Source organism: Nymphaea colorata, chromosome 3, assembly GCF_008831285.2.
Source record: "Nymphaea colorata isolate Beijing-Zhang1983 chromosome 3, ASM883128v2, whole genome shotgun sequence".
NCBI classification, from domain to species: Eukaryota; Viridiplantae; Streptophyta; class Magnoliopsida; order Nymphaeales; family Nymphaeaceae; genus Nymphaea; species Nymphaea colorata.
This window is the reverse complement of record NC_045140.1, coordinates 9,027,017-9,042,613: the sequence shown is the minus strand read 5'-3', so window position 1 is coordinate 9,042,613 and position 15,597 is coordinate 9,027,017. Positions and strand designations below refer to the sequence as shown.

At 35.6% G+C, this 15,597-nt stretch overlaps 1 protein-coding gene and 1 non-coding gene across 2 annotated transcripts; one reads left to right on the top strand and one right to left on the bottom strand.

The window, feature by feature from the left end:
- Positions 1-11,444: 11,444 nt before the first annotated feature.
- Positions 11,445-12,692, bottom strand: LOC116250032 (gibberellin-regulated protein 12-like). Its single transcript, XM_031623360.1, has 4 exons — positions 12,666-12,692; positions 12,527-12,565; positions 12,411-12,441; positions 11,445-11,626 (listed from the first exon to the last, which is right to left on the bottom strand). Exons 1-4 carry the CDS (start codon positions 12,690-12,692, stop codon positions 11,445-11,447), a joined length of 279 nt encoding a protein of 92 aa, XP_031479220.1.
- Positions 12,693-15,050: 2,358 nt separating this feature from the next.
- Positions 15,051-15,124, top strand: TRNAV-CAC (transfer RNA valine (anticodon CAC)). The gene has a single exon. It is a non-coding gene; the product is annotated as a tRNA-Val (tRNA).
- Positions 15,125-15,597: the final 473 nt, after the last annotated feature.

The window sequence follows — 15,597 nt, the reverse complement described above, 5'->3', positions numbered from 1 at the left end:
TTTTTTTTGGGGGTTGGGACACCAAATGGAAAGCAATAGTGAACAAAGATCGCCTGAAGCTATACAAAGATGCTACCATAGTCCATAGTCGTTGTAAAAAACAAAAATTATGGATGCCAACGGATTAGACTCCGATTGGATATCCAATTGAAGTACTTCGAAAAAGTTGGATATGGAGAAACTAACACCTGATTAAGAAATTAGGATTTAGACTTAAAAAATGATATCTGATCGTAATTAGATTGGATTTAGACTTAAAAATTATATCTGATCGGATTTGAATTCAGTTTTAAGTAAAATAATCAATCAAATTTATATTCAGTTGTAAATAAATATTTTATGTCTAGTATGCATATATTTTGAGAGTTAGTTCTTAACATATCATAATGTGGTTCAGATTCAATTGTGTATTTAAAAGTGGAATTCAGATTTGGACCATATTCAAATTGTGAATTTGAAATCAGATTCAACTATACTGCAAACTTTTAATCATTCGTATTTGAATTAAATTCAAATCCATACATGTAATATCCGATTGGATGGTAAAGGGTAGATAAGCATATGACGTTTGATGCCAAATCTTTGTCTTTGTCCTTTTTGTTTTCCCTGTCAGAGTAAACGAGTACTTCGGAAAATCAACAGCACATAATATTAATAGGGGAAGTCTGCGACTCTTCATATCATCAACAAAAATGTAGAACTACAAGGCATTCTTTTGACAATAACAATGAAAGCATGTGTCTAAATAGAAATCCATCGAACCGTACAACAGGTGAAGGTCCTCTATAAAATGCCGACAAAGGTTAGGGTTTAACAGAACGGTCCTTTATGGGAACGCTGTCGAGGGAGACCCCCGGTGAGCCCTCGACGGTTCCTCTCGATCCTTCGTGATCGAGGAGGACCAACAATGGAAACCGGGCGTTTCAGAGAGCCATCGCTCTGCTTCAGTGAGCAAATGTGTTCGCTAAGACGCCTACACCTCTCTTTGCTCTCTCTCTCTCTCTCTCTCTCTCTCTCCCTCTCTCGGCGGCTCCTTTCTCTCTCGCTATCTGTGTGTGTGTGTGTGTGTGCAGTATTTGGTGGGATAACAACTGCTGTATACCATCGACAATTTTGCTTCATTTGGTTGCAAAACTCACATTTATTCCATATTGGAGCAATGCCCATCTTGTTCTTTGTTGTTGTTATTATTTATAAGTTCTTCATTATGTGTTTGAAAGAAAGCGATAGCTTGCAATCTTTTCAATTGGACAAGGCGTAAGCCTTGTGAACGAAATCTTCTAGTATAGTTCTCTGGGGCTATGTCAAGCTAGAGGGGGGTTATCTGAAAGTGGTAAACGTTTCTGCATTACTTGGCGAGCCTTTTATAATTAACCTTGCTTAGACTTTATACTTTCTCTTTGACGTGTAATTGCTACCTGAATCTTGTTTTTTCCAATTTCAACACATTGGTCTAGTTATTGTGGACCGTTCAACACATTGGTCTAGTTACTGTGGACCGTGATGTTGGACATTGGAGTTTTTAAGCATGTTTAGGTCTGCATCCCCTGTGGAGTTCATCATCTCCACCGGCACCTTGCTTCTTGAAAAGGGACATTTTTCAGCTGTTTTTCCTAAAATTATTTTCCTTCCAAATTCTGTGCAGACTTCAGCCATAGCTCCTTTATACATTGTTACCATAGATTTTGAACCTCTAGCCTAGGTATGCTTAGGTACATTTGTAATAAGATGGAAGGTTTTGGTTTAGCTAAAAGAGGCCCACTGAAGGTAAAACTCGTCCTGTCAGATTGCTGAAGTGAGGTAATCCACTTAAGAAGTTTCTGGACAGCTTCATCTTCATTGCTTGCTCATACTAATTCATGTTTGCAATTTTACTGTAGCTTTTTACCTGTATTTGCTGGGACATGTGATCATTATGCTTAGATCAAACCCTGTGACGTTCTATGTTTTCATTTTTCAACTAATTGACCTTTTATCATATACACGGCATTTCATGAAAAAAATTGGTCTTGTGAGTATGTGGACTTCATGTCCGAGAAAATTGAATCGAAATTAATCATCTTGCTAATATGGGGATGTATCAAACATTGAAAATGGAAGTGTATGTACTTGAAAAAATCAAGATCTAGTTCCTGGATAAAGGGCGTATGTATGTGGACGCACGTTTCTTGCTGTATAATGTAACTGATTTTGCTTTCTAGTGACTCTGAGCAGGTGTGACGTCATTTCTGCAGAAATTGGTGAATGATTCTTGTGGCTAAGCTGTGGATAGCTGAAGGGACTTGGAGAACCTCTAAATTATTAAACTGCAAATTTCGTTATTTTCTCTTCTTATTTTATTATGGAAAACTCATTGCATTGTTGTGTCTTTTATGCAGTTCAATTATAGTCCCTGTCTACAGATCACCATTCAATCTTTTGACATCAGGCAAAGAACCAAAGTCAATGTGAAATTCAGGACATGTGAATCAGTAATCTGTGTTTATTGTAGCATGTATTTATCCATTGAAACAAAAAGTGGGACAGAGTATCTTCAAAGCCATGTTGTAAACACTGCTCATTCTACAAACATGCCCGTCAAGTATTTTGATGGGCTGGTTTCTAACTTAGTTTTTTGTGAATAATAATAGGTCACACTCACACCACGATAATTTACGAGCCTCGATCAGCTATATATCCGGGATGGAATCTCTCCCTCTCTCTCTTAGTTTTTGTGAGTAATAATGGGTCACTCAGACCACGATAATTCTACGAGGCTCGATCAGCTATATATCCGGGATGGAATCTCTCACTCTCTCTCATTTTCTTTCTCATTACAGTCTTTCAACATTTTCTACGCTGATGTAGAAGCTTCATTTGGTATTCTCGATCAACCTTTCTTTTTGATAAAAGAATGGCCACAGCGATCGTTTCTCTCTCTCTAATGACTTTAACATGTTTAGCACCAACTTCATGTGCCTCCACTTTAGCAACTTTCCTTCGTCAAGGAGCATATCTTCTTCCTTGATAAATTTGCAGGCCTCCTGATTGATTATCAATTCTTCCCTTGTATATGAAGCTTTTGTACTTGTCTCAACTAAGAGGCAAAGGTACCAAGTTGTGATGATGGTTGCCATGGTTATCACTTTTATATCCCTCAGGTTTCCTGATGTTTGTGACAGGACCGATCTTGATAAGATTTTAAGTTTGTTAGTGATTGTAAGATGATAGTCTTTCATTTACCCGGCTTTGTTAGGACCTCTGCAACTTGGTCTCTGGTGGAGGCATATTTAATAGGCAGAATTTTTTATCAAGTTTTAAACACGTTCTTATCCATGTCCTGAATGTGATGCCATATTTCACATTCCAAAATTATCTTACAATAATATTTGCTTTCTGACTTGGGATATGTCAAGTTTTTGAAGGAGAGATCAAACCGTTCACATTTTAGTACATGTTTGGCATTTTGGATATGAACAAAAAATTCAAGTCAGATGTGGTACGAAGGAGCTGTAGTCAAACTCCATGGCTTCCATCCACTTTATTTTTTAAGAGTTTCTGAAAGTCTATAAGTTTAGATCTTCGAAAGGAGTAGAGATTAAGCTTTAGGTAAAGAAGGTTTGCTAGAAAAACAGGTTTGAGAACCATCGAGCTTAGGATTTGGTTTAATCATTCATCAAACTTGTCATTTGTAATCATAGGATGAAACCGAGAAAAAGTGGGCTACGACGGGTGGTCAATCTGATTTGGATCAGTTTGGATTTGGTTTTTTATCTCATACTGAGCTATAAGTATAGTCGGCTCAGGCTCATCATCTTGACAGATGACAAAGTTGGAAAACCTGAATGGGCCAACTAGGTAGGGATGAACATGAGCCGATTTTGAGCTGAGCTGGCTAGCTCGAACTCAGCTTGGGTGCTTAAAGGCTCAACTCAAGCTCAAGTTTATTAGTTTGAGATCAACTATCTTGAGTTTAAGATGGCTTGAACTTGGTTCAGCTAGGCTTCAGTTGATATCTGGTTTGGTTTAGTCGAGCCATTTAAGATGGTGAAAACGACCAGTCTTGACCCTTGCAAGCTGCAAGGCAGCCCTACTACCGCTATCTTTTCTCTTTTTGTGTTAATATAATGAAATGCCTTTCATATTTTCTGTTTTCACGAGTTTAGTTGAGCTTAATTGTGCGGGCTCTGGCCATTTTCTTAAATGAGTTCATTTTTAAACTCGAACTTGACTCATTTATAAACGAGTCAGCCTCGAGTTGAGTTTAACCATGCTAGTTTGAGTGAAGCCCAATTTGGATTAACTCATTGAATACCCTTACTATTGGGCGGTCAGTCACAGGCTTAAATCTCTTAGTGGAATCAGCCCCTTGTGAAAGCTGATACATGTGTAGACCATGGGAACCGAGATTGCCTTGATTGTACAAGATGGGTAGTTTGAGAGAAATTTTCATTTTTGACTTGCCAAATTCATGCTTTAATAATCTTAATATTGACAAAAACCTAGGAAAATACTTTGCTCATATTCAAAATTTAACTTATATTTTGTGTATGCATGGTGGCACGGATATCACTGACATCCAAAATTTTACAAATTAATTATGTGCCTGTTAAAAAATGATTGTTATAAGGGATAAATCCAACTGGCAACTACCTTTGTAAGCACGCATTAACAGGGTATACTATGTTGCTTCTAAAAGCATGTATCCAATATGTTTTTGGAACATATGTTTTAGCTTTCAAAGACAAGCCACTTTCAGCAAAATGTCTATAGCTCTTTAAACCATCCCGTTTTGATTAGGAGTAGAAGCACGTGAAATCCAAATGCCAACACATTATCAACAAGAAAGACAAGTAAAGCTTGCAATTTTCAGCTCCAGTTTGAATATAAACATTGCATTTTATTATTTTTGAGATTTTCTGCTAGAAATTTGAAAGATTTAAAATTTTGATTGGCACCCCCTTGATTTACCTTTCAGCAATTAAATCCAAATACGTTTAAAAGAAACCCACAAATATTGCATAATAGAAGCCATTTACAATCAAGATATATGAGGCTGTTTGGCTGAGTGTTTCATGAATTTATCTCAAACATTGGAGCAGATTCATGAAAGACTATAACTAGATCTCCATGAATCTGTCTTAATCATTAGGGCAGATTAATGGAATACCCACAAAGTGTTCCATTTGCCAAAGACCCCTATAGGAGCAAGTTGCAACACATCAAAACTTGTGGTCTATTGAGATGCTACTTTGTGGTTTTTTTCTTCTCTTTACAAGTCTCTTATTCCACTGATCCATTGAGTTCTTTTGGTTGCAGAAAATCTTCTGGTCGTCCTTGTCAAACACATCAGTTTTAAATGGGTTCTTATTGCTTATTCCTTAGCAAATGACTTTTCATGTTATCTGGTTGTTGACATAACAAATGTTGTGTAATTCAAACCAGACATTGTTATCTCTAAAAAATCTATGCATTGAAAGTAAGGTAAGCATGATAAGCTTTAGGACTAGATCTTTTATCTTCGGGAAGATTGGTGTAGGAACGACAATATTTGTTCAAGCTTTCGCAAGACTGGCAACAAAATTTCTCTCTTGTTTTGTTTCAATTTTGATAATTATTTCCTTTCAAGACCTCTTAAATTGTCTCATCTACCAAAGTCTGTCTATGAAGCAATATTGGTTGTTAGTTTCAAATGGCTGCTCCTTGTGCAATTTGAAATTCTACGTCTTCCATTAGTAAGAAATGATGTAGTGGGGCATGCAAATCTCAACACTTTTCTTAAGAAGTAAATCATTCTTTAGGCAACTCAATACTTTTCTTAAGAGGTAAAACATTCTCTAGGCAATCCTTTAGGGGTCCTTTGGAAACAGCAATAATAATGTCCCACGCATCTACCATAAGAATTAGCTAGATTCATTGGACACTTTAAAAAGTGTTCAATGAATCTGTCCTACTTTTGGAGGCAAATACATGGAACAGTAACCCAAACAACACCTTAGGTGGCTTGTGGATAGCACCTCAAAACTGGGTTTAGGAGGTAAAACCTTGTTTTGTTAAAACAAGTTTTTGGAGCGTCTAAGTGTCATCAGAACTGGATTTTAGAACAAAGCCAGTTTTAATAGAACCAGGTTTTGCAAAAGGGAGTGAGAAAGCTCATCCCCCTCAAGTTATTCACAAAAGCTAGGTTTTGGGTGTGTCACCTAAACAAATAAACCAAGTTTTTGAAACTCATTAATAAACTTGATTTTTGCAAACTTCACAAAACTGGGTTAAATGAGGGCGTCAGCCAAACATCCCCTTAAGGGTTTAAAGAACCAAATCATCTTCATCGACAGGTTTTGAAGCAACAGTCAACTCATGAAATATAGCCTTAGTTTTGCTTATGTATAAATCCGTTGAAGTTGACCTCTATGCCTAACCTAAAGACATTAAAACAAATATAATCTAAAAAATAAATATGCTAAACTAAGCAAGAATTAAACTAGACTAAATATGTTAGAAGCAAAAATATAACTAAACTGCCAAAAGCAAAACTAAACTAAACATGTAAAAGAAAAAAACTAAACTACAATAAGAAAAGAAAGAAGAGGGAAAAAGAAATTACCTAAAGCTAGCACCATGGATGAACCTGCTACTACGACCCCTCCACTAGGTCTGGTTGGGAGTAGGTTGAGTGCTAATACATCCCAAACCAAGACTTAAACCAAAACTCTTAAAAAAAAAATTAACTTGTTTTGAGCTAGACCTCTTTTTTGATTATCCAATTGAAATTTTCCTAACTTTTTGGGCTTCTCAAGGAATAGCTGAAAGTGTATGGTGGGGGGGGGGGGGGTGGGTGTGGGTGGATGTTGGCAAACCACCTTGAGATTTTTGATCTAGGACTAAATTTTTGGTACTCTCTCTCCTCCACAACACTGTTGAGGCAGCTTATGTCTTGATAGCGATTACAAACATTGATGATGAATTAACAGTGGGAGTAAATGAGGCATGCCAAGTAGACAGTGATAGACCTTATGATGAAAACAATAAGGGACCTTTTGTTGATGTTGAGATGATAGACATAGGGCAAAAGTTAGTGCTGAAGGTTGCTATTGAATGTATACCACATGTAAGAATGGAGTTTGACAGGGATGTTCAAGCATATAAGTTTTACAATAAGTATGTAAGATTAGATGGTTTTGATACAATTATACAAGACTCCAAACGAAAAAAAGCATTCAAAATTGACAGCAGCTTTCTTGCAAGAAGAATGGTTCAAGAAACAAGAAGGTGTTGAGGAAAATGAACATGTAATAACAATATGTGGATGCAAGGCATGAATGTTCATAGAATTTGATTCAAAGAAAAATAAGTGGCACATATGTAACATACAATATCTACACAATCATTATTTACATTTACCATCAAAAGTAAATTTTTATAAGAAAACAAAAAAGATGAGAACTCTTGACAAAAAGGTTGTAGAAACAATATTTGAACATGGGTTGAGGCCATCATAAGTTATGAATGTATTGCACACAGAGGCAGGAGGAATGGAGCAAGTTACTTTTAGTAAATAGCAACTATATGAGCACCTTTAAAAATTGAAGACAAATACTATGGTAAAGTCTGTCACATTATGATGAATTATTTCAAAGGGCATATAATAATCCAATTTCTATTACGCCATTCAAGTTTATGGATGGGGAATGTACCTAACTATTTTTGGGTAGATGTAGTTGTTTGTACAAATTATCTATATTTTGGAGATGTGGTATTCTTTGATACCACATATAATAAAAACATATCTCATATGTTGTGCACACACTTTACAGGAGTAATCACCATAAGCAAAGAATTATTTTGGTTGTGCATTGCTTGTTGATGAGAAAAGAGAAACATTCAAGTGGATTTTTCAGGAATGGTTATATGCAATGAGTGGTCAAGCACTAGTTTCAATTTTAACTGATCAAGATCTAGCAATGGGGAGTGCAGTGAAAAAAGTATTTTCAAATATAGTTCATAGGTGTTGCAACTGACACGTATTAACAAAAGTATCAACATATGTGGGCAATTTGTACAAACAAAATAGTCACTTTAAAAAATTGTGGGATACATGGTTTCTAAAGTCAGAGACAATAAAAGAAATTGAAGAAAGATGGAAGGAAATGACAAGTTCATATCTCAGTTGGAGATGATTAACTGGGCCACAAATTTATGGAAATAAAAAAAGAAAAATATGGGCTAAACCATACTCCAATAACGTTCATGGCTGAAGTGTCTACAACCCAATGTAGTTTGAGTATAAACAATTATTTTAAGAATTGGGTCAATCAAAATACACATCTAAGTGAGTTTGTTGTGAAATATCAAGAAGCAACAGATAGACAGCGACACATCGAAAATGAGTTAGATTTCAAGATGAATAATGCTATTGAACCCATTAGAACACCATGTCCTATTGAAGATAATTTATGGGGGACTTTTGCTCAAAAGATATTTAAAAAATATTTCCTAAAAGAACTGATGGCAGTTATGGGTTACACAACATTGCTTACCCAAGATGAAGATCAGGTGAAAGTATATAGTATTAAGTAAGTGATAAGAAACCATGGAGCATTCCAGATTAGTATGGAGTACACAATTTGATATGATCAAATAAGTCAACTTTTGTCAAGTTGTCAATGCAAATTATGGGAATTGATGGTGGTTGTGTGTTATCATATGCTCGCAATATATCTTGCAAAAGTATACAACTTGCCAGAAACTTATGTACTCAAAAGATGGACTAGATATGGAAAGAAAGATGTTCTAATGAGTCTTTCAACTCATCAAACACAGATAGTTGAGATGGCTTCCTTACTAATAAGCAAGAATATGCTTATGGCAAAGGCAACTTTGTGCATTAATGAACGGTTATCAAATATCAAATATGTTGAGCTTGCATGCATCCGAACGACTTGATCAATTGTTAGAAGTGCTGGGAGATCTAAAGTTTAGTAAGTCAGTCACCAATGTTGATGAAGTAGGGCAGGTCAGTGAAAGTGTTGCGATACTCAAAAGCAAAAAATGAACTAGTTGATTGTCTCACAAATCTTGCACAAGCTTGTTGCTAAAAAAAGCTCAAAACGAATTGTTTCAGACATCACCCAAAGCAAAATGTATAGAAAATTCCACACTTATGGTAGACAAGTGCATAACTCATGCATGTGTATGTACTTGTTAGATTCATTTTACATATATGAGATCTAAGTAGGAATACTTCCAATGATAGTAAAGTTGTAAAGCTAAGGATATGCCATGCATATAGAAGAACAGGTCTTGACTAGAGAAAGTATCCTAAATTAGGACAAGCAAGTGATATAATTTATGTCGCATGTGAAAATGGTTTCTTCGTATATCCCATAAATGAAATCTTTGTTTTCTATAGGATGCACCTCTACAGGGAGTGAAAAGTGTTGACCATACTATTGACGCTTCGTGTTAGGAGGCAATAGTTTAGATACACAAATGTCTCACCATTCTATACAGTGACTCTTTGTAACAACTCATGTCATGATACCATGTATTTTCCTATTAAGATTGTATAGAGCCTTAACGAGTGATTATGAATATTGCTCACTCTAGTAGCAAATATTGTTCTAAAAAATCTTATTTGATATGTAAGCGGCATGGGTGTAAACAACCATCTCTCAATTTGTGGTTCCTTTTCATTTCGCTTCATGTGAATTTTCTTAATACTCAAGTTGGTTGATTTTGGTTAAGATAATGATGTGCACTATGTGGGTGTCTTGTTTACATGATCAGTTGCTTGATGATAAGTGCCCATTGCAGTTGCTTTTCAAAGCCTATTTCCCACTCTCTTTTCATGTTAGGGTTGAAAGTTTCTATTAGTTACATGATGATAAGTGCCCATTACACGAGCTTCATGTGAGTGTGTTTTTTACATGTTCAAGATCATTCTCTTTAAGCTTCATGTGTCACAGATGGCCGTTTATACCGGTGAAGCGTTTCACCGGAATAGCCTCCACTGGTGATCTGCCTTTGTAGATTTTTTTTCTCCAAGTTCATGGTGTTGAAGGCTGGGTTCAATAAAATGAAAGTCACTTTGTTTATTCCTTTTCAATTTTTGAAGGCCATCTTCTAGATCATGGGTTTCAAATACTCATAAAATCTGATATATATATCTATATGTTGATTCACTGACTCCAAATATGAGAGTGTGAAGCCATACCTCTCAACCATGATGTATATCAAAAAATTTTGATGTATATCATGTAACTATTCAAGAATAAGCAAATGGCGATGACATCAAAAAAGTTGGAAGACTGTTTACATTTAGACCAAGACGTTGGTTGCAACTTTATCATTACTATATTGAAAACCAAGAATGCAGAGCTTGGGTCCAACCCGTATCACTACATATTATATTATAAATATTTTATTATCTTGAAAACATTATCTCATATCTATGTTTAGTCTCATAGATCCATCTGTTATCTCATTATCTCATAATTTTTTTGTTATCTAATAAACATTTTCTCATAATTATGTTTAGTGTTATCTCGTACATCTATTTGTTATCTCATTATCTCATAAATCTTTTATTATCTCATGCACACTATCTCATACATATTTGTTATTTCATGCCTATTTGTATCTCATACTTAAGCATATGCAATGTTTAGGCATGAAAGTAAATACGCATATCAATAATATAGTCCACATCTGGCGTACACTTAATATATACACGAAGCAAAGTACAGAACTTGCTCTTGGTTAATCAGGTGACTATAACAGGAAAATGTTTGGATTAATCTATGTGGCTAGTCGGTGCTGCCTTTGTTGCAAGGATGAGGAGGACATCACTCACTTGCTTTGGAAATGCCCAGTTACGAAGGAAGTCCATGACATTTACCATGAGTGGTGGTTAGAACTTAATCCAAGATTGGGGACCTAATTATGGGACCAAATGAGATCAGACAAGCAAAATGTGCTAGATGACTATGGAGGACCTGGCTGTTTATATCGTAACGACACATCTGGCTGGCTCGAAACGATGTAAACTTTTTTGGGAAAGGTGTTGGATATAAACAACTTATGTTATGGTATACTATTTGATGTATCTACGGCTTCTTGTAGGTTTCAACATCTTGTTGGACCCAACTTGAGTAACGTTGATTTAATCCTTCTGCTCTCCCCCTCCCTTCCTCTTTCTTTCTCTCTTAGACATCCAGTCAACTTTCCTCCTATCTTCACTCTTCTTCATTACAAAAAAAAAATAGATATGTGTCCGTTTTAGGTCTATTTTTAATTTTATAAGAAAGTAGAAAGAGAATTGTCAATCAGATTCTATGAACTTGAGAGAAACTTCAAAATGGCTTCTTTGACAGTCTATCGCCCAAAATTATTACAGAAACTGGGTACACTCCGATGCATAAAGTAGCTCCAACTATATCGAGATCCAATGATGAAGGTGAAGGTTTTTAAGGGCACTTGGGCTTGCCTTCCTGGGTCTTCCAGTTGTTGTAGCAAGGGCACTCTTCCTTGTGGCCATAGGTGCCGGAAGGCACACAGAGGCACTTCAAGCAGCACTTGTTGCAGAAGAAGAGGCATGGCTTCTTGTGGGAGGTCGCCGAGCACCTGTACTCGCACTTCGCCGGGCACTCTGCACCAGTGTCCAACTCAACCCCATCAAATTGATAGCAAATGTGCACCCATCAGCTAAAGAAGAACAAATGTGAGGGTGCGTTTCCGATGACACCCTAAAAATGGCTTTTGGAGGTAAAATAACAATGTAGCGTCTTTGGGTGATGGTCAAAACTGGGTTTATGAAAAACCCAAGGCGGTGCTTTCAAATGGTAGTGAATATCTTGAACCCCTATGGATTTTGTTTTACAAAACAGTGTTGTTCGGAGTATGTTAGCTAAACACACACAAACCAAGATTCAGAAAATGAGAAAAAAAAAACAAAGTTTGATGCAAAACTTTATTTTTACATAATGACTTGTTTTATTGTGTCATTGTCATCCAAACGGTGCATAAAACTTCATAGGTAGCTTGCTTGACTGGACTATAGTTTTAATCACGTTAATCACTACCCTGAATCCAATAAGATTATTGATGCATTTCATATGATTTTGTGTGCATCAGTGGTGGAATAAGAAAAAATTTCTAGAGAGGCACTGATTCACAAGTTTTCATACTTGAAGGGGCACTTACATGTATAACAAAGTAAATATTAATGATTTTAATGTAAAAATGAAAGAAAATTGACAAGCTGGTATGGGCAACTGCCCACACCGGCCTATATCTCGCTCTGCCACTGGTTTGCATTGGTAATGGCTTAGTTGACTAAATCATATTTAAAAAAAAAAAAAACCATCTTTTTGGCCCATTAATTTTGATGCATTGTGAGCTTTATTGATTTAATATCTTTTTCTAATGTATACCTTCGGGGCGCAGAGATCCTTCACCGCCATTCTGAAAAACAAAATGACGTGAAAATATTAAAAAAAATTAGTAGCATGGATCATCAATACATTGGAGGGAAGGACAAAAATCTTACCGGATTGAAGATGGGTGACTGCGGCGCGGATATTTCGACCTGAAAACACAAGGTAAGCCAACCAAATAGCATGAGTGCATCAAAGCAAAATGATCATGCGCACACACACATGCATGCGTGCATGCAATGCAGGATCTACCAGAACACGTTTGGCTCCGGGCAGCATTTCCCCGGTTGTTACCAATATTTGCTAGCATTGGCATTGTATTGCTACCAAAGCAATGCCTGAAGAAGTTAGTGGTGACCCATTTCAAATGTCGGCCAATATGAGGCCTGTATTAGTTGAATCGGCTTATACCGGCCAAGTAGAGACTCATATATTTTGATATTTTAATAAAATAAACATATATATATATATATATATATATGTATTGCTTTTACATATACATATATATACATATATATATGTATAAATACATACATATATACATATATATAAATGTAAAAGCAATACATATATATATATATATATGTTTATTTTATTCAAATATCAAAAAATATGAGTCTCTACTTGGCCGTCATAAGCCGATTATATACATATATATAAATGTATACATATACAAATATACATATATACATATATATATATATATATAAATACATACATATATACATATATACAAATGTAAAAGCAATACATATATATATATATGTATATAAGTTAAAGCCTCCAAGTCAAGAAAGGGCTGCAATCTTTTTCTTCTTAAACAACATTAAGAAAAAAAAAAACGCCTACTAGAAAGGAACTCTTCCCCTAAACAAAAGCGTAACAAAACTCATACAGAAGCCCTGTAAGAATAATAACCAGTAGCAACAAAAATAACAACAATAATAATGATAATAATAACAACAACTGCAATATAATAATAAAAAACAACTTACAATAGTTGCCTTAGTGAGTTGTAAAGAGAGGAGGGAGAGCAGCAGCAAGGCCAAGGCAAGCTCAATCGCTCGAGCCATTTTCCTCTAAAGACAGATTGATTTGCTCTAGGGTAGAAGAAATGGCTCAGTGAAGAATGGGTTCAAAATGGGCAATTTATAGGGAGAGGGAGGCCGCATAGGTGAAGCCACAAAAAGGGTAAAACTCAACGTGTTAGCGAAGAAGCAGCTTCCTCTGAATCATTTTAACAAAAAATCAGAAAAAGTAAAAAGTTGAGGCGTTTCAATTGCCACTAGCACACCACTTTCTGAAAAGCAAAGCTTTCAATAAATTAGGGTTTGGCTTTGGGGGAAGAAGCCATATTGCGTACAAATATTGGCATATTGTTAATGTATATTTCAAATAATAGCATTGTTGTTGTGGAATAATGCTCTAAAGAATAGGTGGTGGTGGTAGAAGAAAATTCAAGATAATTTAAGAAGAAAGTTTTGTATATCTTTTGGTTTTTGATTTTTTTCTTTTATTTGACATCAAGTGTTGTGCGAAATTAGAAATCCAATAGAAGCATAGATTAAAATATTGGTATTTGGAAAACAAAGATCAATGAAATCAGCTGATGGCATTTCTAAAATAAAAAATTTTATTGAACAAATTTTCAAAATGTCTATTATTATTTATTGATAAAAGGTAAACTCAAAGCACTTAACTACTGTCAGGAGCTATGCCTCTACTGAGCTTTTGAGAATTTTACCACTTACTGTTTCAAAAATTTCAGTTTCGGCCCTGTAAACTTTAAACTAAAATTTTTGAAAATTATATATAATGGCCCCCCTTCAAGAAAAGCTTAGTAACTCCGCTATTTAGAGGCTAAGTCCAAATCACAAAATTTTGCAACCTGAATTTCTCAAAGGTGCTTTGGTAATGTATGAAAGATGGGACTTCTCCGCCTTTTTTTAATTTTCAAAACAAAAGGCGCATGTACTTCAAGGGTTCTTTGAATATGATCTTTGATATTTGAAACAAGAGAAAATCAATGCCTTCATGGACATAGCATTGCTCGTTGGGTTGACAGGCGCTTTAATAGTGTGCCATTAGTGCAAAATCGTGGGTGTTACTCTTCTTGACTGTATAAGATGGCAGAGTGAACCATTAGTGAACAAGTGTACTAGAGATCCACTTAAGTTTCCACGCGACCTTGGAATGTAGGGACATGTGGAACGAGGGAAGGTTTTCGTCCTTATGAAAAAAACAAGCATACAGTGTTTCATGTTTATTAAAAGAAAAAGTCTACAAAATTATTTTTAAAATTGTCAGTTATAGTAAAAAATAAGATTTTATCTTCCAAAAATGAGCTACGCCTAATATTGTGAATTCACGCGCCCAAGTTGCTGCACCGATTAAAGGTTATGAAAATCATATGCTAACTAGTTTATAAAATCATATAAACTCATTATTTTTTGATATGGTTGATGATGGTGCACTAATATTGTTAGAGGCTAATACAAATTAATGAACTTGATATTTCTGCAAGGGTATTTAAGTCTTTTTCTATCACTAACACCCCGTAACTTAAATAATCAGGAAGCTAGTGTTGATTTTGGAGGCAAGACAAAGAAAAAAAACCCAGAAAACAACAGCGAGCTTGTCTGGGTGGTGTAGTTGGTTATCACGCTAGTCTCACACACTAGAGGTCCCCGGTTCCAACCTGGGCTCAGACACGTTTCGGTCTAACTCTTGTTTCTTTTTCGTTCTTTCTTTTCCTTTTTTCTCGGGCACTTTTCCTTTTCCTTTCTTTGTACTCGCCATTAACTAGCAGCATAACCGAGTTCAATCGAGTAGGGTATATGGCCTTAGTGCAGCAGAAATTGTAATATTACATTATTATTGCGGATTCTACATGAAAATCATGACGCTAATCTCAATCCAATTACCACCAGATCTAACACTATTTATTTCAAATTAAACATAACGAATTGATATTTGATCAGACAGTGGAACTGAATCTGAACCTCTAGATCAATTTTAAGTTTAATTGGTGATGTTGGGCTGTTATCTTACATTTAACAATTGAAGATTGGTACATTATGAATCATCTCAGTGGTGATCTTCCATTGCGAAAACCAATTTATGTCAGGACAAGATGGGTGGGGAATGGCCTTGGGAGTAAAGAACGAGCAACAAAGTCTCTTAG

Excerpts from the sequence above, each read along its gene's own strand:
- LOC116250032 (XM_031623360.1), bottom strand. The coding sequence starts at position 12,692 with ATGCTGCCCGGAGCCAAACGTGTTCTG. Across the intron at positions 12,566-12,665 it reads CCGGAGCCAAACGTGTTCTG|GTCGAAATATCCGCGCCGCA; the intron begins GTAGATCCTGCA and ends TTGTGTTTTCAG. Across the intron at positions 12,442-12,526 it reads AGTCACCCATCTTCAATCCG|AATGGCGGTGAAGGATCTCT; the intron begins GTAAGATTTTTG and ends TTTGTTTTTCAG.